The following is a 5,233-nucleotide window of genomic DNA, read 5'->3' as shown; positions in this document are numbered from 1 at the left end:
TTTTTTTTTGTTTAGACTTAAACTGATTTATTCACACAATAAACATGTGATCCATTGAACAGGTGTCATGTTTAGTCATTGAAATAAACTCTTTTTACTGAATCATTCCCCTGTGTCGACAGTTTGGGAACCGATGGTACAGCGGAGTACCCAATGGGTGGACCTGAAGGGCATATGTCCACCTACTTTCATAAACATTCCAAACGTTTTATTACATAAATGATTTATTAAGGGGTCGGTCTTTGTCCACACCAGTTTTCAAAATAGCAGCTTTAAGTTATAATCAAAAACAGATGATGCTCTGAAAACGGATACGATTGAGCTAAATAAAAACAAGATTTTTTATTAATTACAATAGCAAATTGGTTGAACTTTATTACTAAGTAAACTCTGGAATACTGTGCAGATTTGCTGCAAGTGATTTTTGGACACTGTGAAATATCCAACTTATATAATAAAGTAACTTCAACAAAGAAGTTCATTTTAGTAGACTCTTTATAAATTATTAAGGAGTCAATTTATAATTTTGTGTATACTGCATAAAAAAGCCCTTAAAGGGGTCATAGCGTGAAAATCTGACTTTTTCCATGTTTAACTGCTATACTTGTGTCCCCAGTGCTTTTATCAACCTAGAAAACAGGAAAAAGATCAACCCAGTAACTTTGTTTGGGTAAGCCATTTACTGCAAGCATGTGAAAAATTAGGTCCTTCAGATTTTACCTGTTTTGTGAGGTAGGTAGCAAGGCCAATTACAATAATACCACCCCTTAATCTGCACTATCCAACCACGGCATTGAAAAATGAGAAAGAAAATTGACAGCACAATTCAGTTTCAATTACAACAAACCACCATCATTGTGATCAATGTTTGCATGTCAGCCGCTCATTTGCATTTTAAAGGACACACCCAAAAACGGCACACTTTTTCTCAGGCCTACAAAGTGGCAATTTTAAAATGCTATAATAAATTATTAGAGGAGGATTTTGAGCTAAAACTTCACATACGCACTCTTGGGACACAAAACATTTATTTTACATCTTTAAAAAAATCTCATAATATGACCTCTTTAAACATTGATACTCATTTTTCAGCCAAGTTGAGTAATCTGTCTTTGAAATGCATTGCATAATATGGTGGTTAATATTATTAAAAAAAGATGTTTTAGCGTTTGCATTTATTCTGTTGTCATCTCTGTTAGTTATATTTTGTATTTAGTTATTTTGTAAAAAATGATATTTGTTAGTTGTCAACATAATTGAGGTTTGTTTGTTGTTCAGTGTTGAGATCTAAGTGTATGACCCAAACCAAATGTTGGGTGAAAATGTACAAATATGCATACAAATATGCATGATTTTTTTCTGTGAAATGAGGAAACATTCCCCCTCCCGATACGTCATAATAACTTTGTGGAATATAAAAGCTTTACAGGCAGTTGTTTCATAGTCAACAGCTCAAGGAATCAACATCATCAGACATCTGAATCACCAGCAATACAAGACAACATCTCACACAATCATCAGACCAAACCTATAGGTGAGAATGCATAACAACAAAACTGATTTTGTAGCACACGTTAATATCACCTTATTACTCCACAGTTTGTAATTGTACTTTTTCTGAAGAGTAGACCATGGTTATATGTAAATGCATCCATACATGTCTTACACAGCTTATCTTATGTAAGCATTGGGTGATGGTGTATAAAGTTGTGTGTGAATTCAGACGTTTTTTGAACCACAATGAAGCAACACATGTTGAGTCACCCCAGCAGTTGAGTGAAACAGACAACTGTGCTCTGTCTAATGTATTAAGAAATGTCTGGGTTATTTTTGGATAAATACTGGACAGAACAAATGCTGGGTTAAAAAAAATGCCCCATGCTGGGTTTTCCGTGGCATAGTCACGGAATTTTGTGCTCATTTTTCAGGTGGCATTCTCACGGATCTCCGCATTTTTCCGTGGCCCTGCTACGGACTGTCTTTTTCCGTGGCATTCTCACGGATTGGTTACTCAACTGTTTTGTCCTAATTTCTTACCATTTTTGCTTCGGTTTAGGGTTAGATTTACATGAAATGACATCCCTACCCAAACCCAACTCTAACCCCAACGCCAGGCGACAATTGTTTAAAGTTTAAAAAATATAAAAGAATAAATCAGAAAAAATAGTAAACCAATAGTTAAAGTGACATACTAATGCAAACACCAAATCTAACCCTAAACCGAAGCGAAAATTTTTTGGAAACAGGAAAAAGGAGTTGAGTAACCAATCCGTGAGAATGCCACGGAAAAAGACAGTCCGTAGCAGGGCCACGAAAAAATGCGGAGATCCCTGAGAATGCCACGGAAAAATGGGCTCAAAATTCCATTACTATCCCACGGAACTTTGTGAGATCATGTTGTTAAACATCACATGCCCAATGTTGGGTTGTTGTTATGCAACAATGGGTTAAGTTGGGTTAAAAAACAGCAGGGTGTTCTGCCCAATATTTACCCAACATGGCTTAAAAGTAACCCAGACATTTTTTGAGTGTGCATGGTTGCTCTTAACAAGTGTATAATAAAGTTATACTTCCCTGTGTCACCACTGATTAATAAAAGATGGAATTTGTGAAAATATATTACATTACAATGCATAAGGAATGTAAAGGCAAAACATTGTCGGAGTGAATCTAATCAAAATACCGGGACGTTGCTGATATGCTTTGATTGTGCCTTTTCTGAAATGTGACATTTATAAGTAGTGTACGAAATGTGTATAAAGTGGGTCAAAATTATAAAACAACCAAATAATGGCTGTGTTCACTGTGTTTTTAAATATGCATGCTGATTTTGCTTGTGTAATACAATCCTTGCTTCTCTGTTAATTCCAAAGATTCTAATATAAAAATGTCTTGGAGTGAAGTCTTCTACCCTGGAAATTCTGAAAGAAGGGAGCAGCTTATCCGCAAGAGTCAACAGTTTACAGACCTGATGGAAGGCAACTTCGATGCCACCAATGATCTCATTGAGGTTCTTAATAAGTACTTAGGATTTTCCTTTAGTCCAGTCACATTGAATGAGAAAGGGACTCTGAAGCAGAACTGTGATGTATTAATTCAACACATCCATGAGATCCAGGCTCAGATACAGACGTTTGATAAAGAGCTGAAAGAGAAGTTAGACCCTGTTGCTTATGAGAAACTGAAAAAAATGGATCTGATTCTGCCTGAGCAAGCAAAAATTGTAAAAGATACTGTTGGAGTTGGTGGGAGTGTAGTTGTTGTTGTAGTTGGGTGGTTACTTAAAAGTAGATTTGTTCTGGAAAGTGTGGTATCCCAGATTCGTTACATCGGATCAACAACGATTGGAAGTGTTGTGCTAGGGGTGGTATTTTTGGGGATTGATATGATCGCTGGGGCTATTATGGGGAGTATTGAGCGTGATCAGCTTGAGAAAGCTCTGAAAGAGTATGACAGTGCTTTGGATGAGTTCAAACCAGCATCTAAAAAATATCAGTATAGGGTGACCGAATTCAAGGCAAGAATTCACATGATGGGAGAACAATAATTTCTAGATTTTTATCCTCTAGATTCTAGTTATCTTACATAGAATCATATGATTTTAAATCACTGAATAGTTTAACAATATGCATAAAACCATTTAATAAACAATAACACATTAAAGATCTACTTTGTATAATTTGTGATTTGCAGAGCACTGGAACTGTGGAGTGAATTTTGGATTTTAAATTACTGAGTAAAATTATCATCAGTGTTTTGCACAATGTGAGCTATAAATATTAAAGCAACACTATGTAGTTTCCATGTAAAAATGACTTACAGCTCCCCCATGTGGTTGAAAAGCGCAACAGTGCCTGGTATCAGACACTCTTCTGCAGGCAGGGGGAGGGGCGGGGCTGTGTGCTCTACCCTCCACCGCCACTTTCCGAGTGTGCTTGTAGCAGCTAGGAGGCTGCTCAGGTTGCAGCAACATTACAATTTGTCCAGTTAAAAGTTGTTCTATCACTGAAATAATTTTAGAGACATTATTTAAAGGTAAAAAAAAACGACATAGTGTTGCTTTAATCTCAAAGATTGTTTTCAGTTATATGAATATTTTTTCAACCATAAATGTTTTCTGGAAATACATTAAAATAATATAAGAAGATTTGCAAATTTCTATATGTTTTTAAGCGATTAAAGACTCAAGAATCCACATAAAACAAACACTGATTACCATAAAGGTGACTTTTAACAAATGTTCTGGCTAGCTTACTTTTCCACATTCTGGAAGTTTAAGTTTTATTGTTATTACTTTTTTTTAAATATGTCTTTATATACAATATTAACCAGCACCTAGATAGGTAAGTTTATATGGCTCACTTGTGGGCCACCACACCAGGGCTGTAGTTGAGTCCAAGTCGAGTCCGACTCAAGTCCGCGTCAATCAGAGTAAATTCCGCTGTGTTAATTGAATTAATTAATTTCACCTGCAGTGTGTTAAAGAAACATTGAAGCAGTGTTACAGTCAATTGGATACTTACAGTAAGTGAACATTTAAGTGATGATTTTTGATTATTGAAGACACCTGATAATGAGCAGAATCACTAAAGGAAAGAGAAACACAAGAATTCCAACTGACTTTCAACCAATGCCTTAGATAAAATCAACTCAAAAGACATTAAATTTCTCTTATTACCAAACAGGCTGTTCTTATTTCTGTCATCTACAATTGTCTGATTATAAAATCACAGAGTTTAAGATGCTGATGTTTTATTGTAAATGTTTGGTCAAATGTCTTTTACTTTTAATGATTATAACTGACAACTAAGGAAAATACCAAATTCAGTATCTCAGAAAATTAGAATATTGTGAAAAGGTTCGGAAAGCTCAGTTACCAGCGTTTAAAAAAAAATTATAGAAGGGTATTGCTTTCAAGCCATGCATGATTTGAAAACTGGTGTGAAAATGCTGTCATTCTAGCAATCACCAGCCTAACTCCATTCAAAAGGTAATGCATATGATTGATATATAGTTCATGTGATAAACTACAGAGCATCTGTGGTAGAATGCTTGTATGACCTGACTTCCAAAACCTACTAAAGATGTTGATAAAACTGTGTATCTACTTGTGCCTCAAAGATAAACGAGAATAGAAACTTCTCAGTTAACTCAAGGCTTTACCACAAAATCATCTTTTGTTTATTTTGGTGTAATGTTACCAGTAAAACCAGTGTTGTAATTTGCTTATGCA

General features: G+C 35.3%; 1 protein-coding gene across 1 annotated transcript; it reads left to right on the top strand.

Moving 5' to 3' along the window:
• Positions 1-1,419: 1,419 nt before the first annotated feature.
• LOC129445014 (single-pass membrane and coiled-coil domain-containing protein 3) lies at positions 1,420-3,666 on the top strand. Its single transcript, XM_055206083.2, has 2 exons — positions 1,420-1,534; positions 2,874-3,666. The coding sequence occupies exon 2, from the start codon at positions 2,888-2,890 to the stop codon at positions 3,545-3,547; it is 660 nt and encodes a 219-aa protein (XP_055062058.2). The 5' UTR covers positions 1,420-1,534; positions 2,874-2,887; the 3' UTR covers positions 3,548-3,666.
• Positions 3,667-5,233: the final 1,567 nt, after the last annotated feature.

The sequence above is a fragment of the Misgurnus anguillicaudatus genome, chromosome 3, assembly GCF_027580225.2.
Source record: "Misgurnus anguillicaudatus chromosome 3, ASM2758022v2, whole genome shotgun sequence".
In the NCBI taxonomy this organism is placed as follows: domain Eukaryota; kingdom Metazoa; phylum Chordata; class Actinopteri; order Cypriniformes; family Cobitidae; genus Misgurnus; species Misgurnus anguillicaudatus.
Note: the sequence above shows the minus strand (reverse complement) of the source record. Positions and strands in the feature narration are given on the sequence as shown.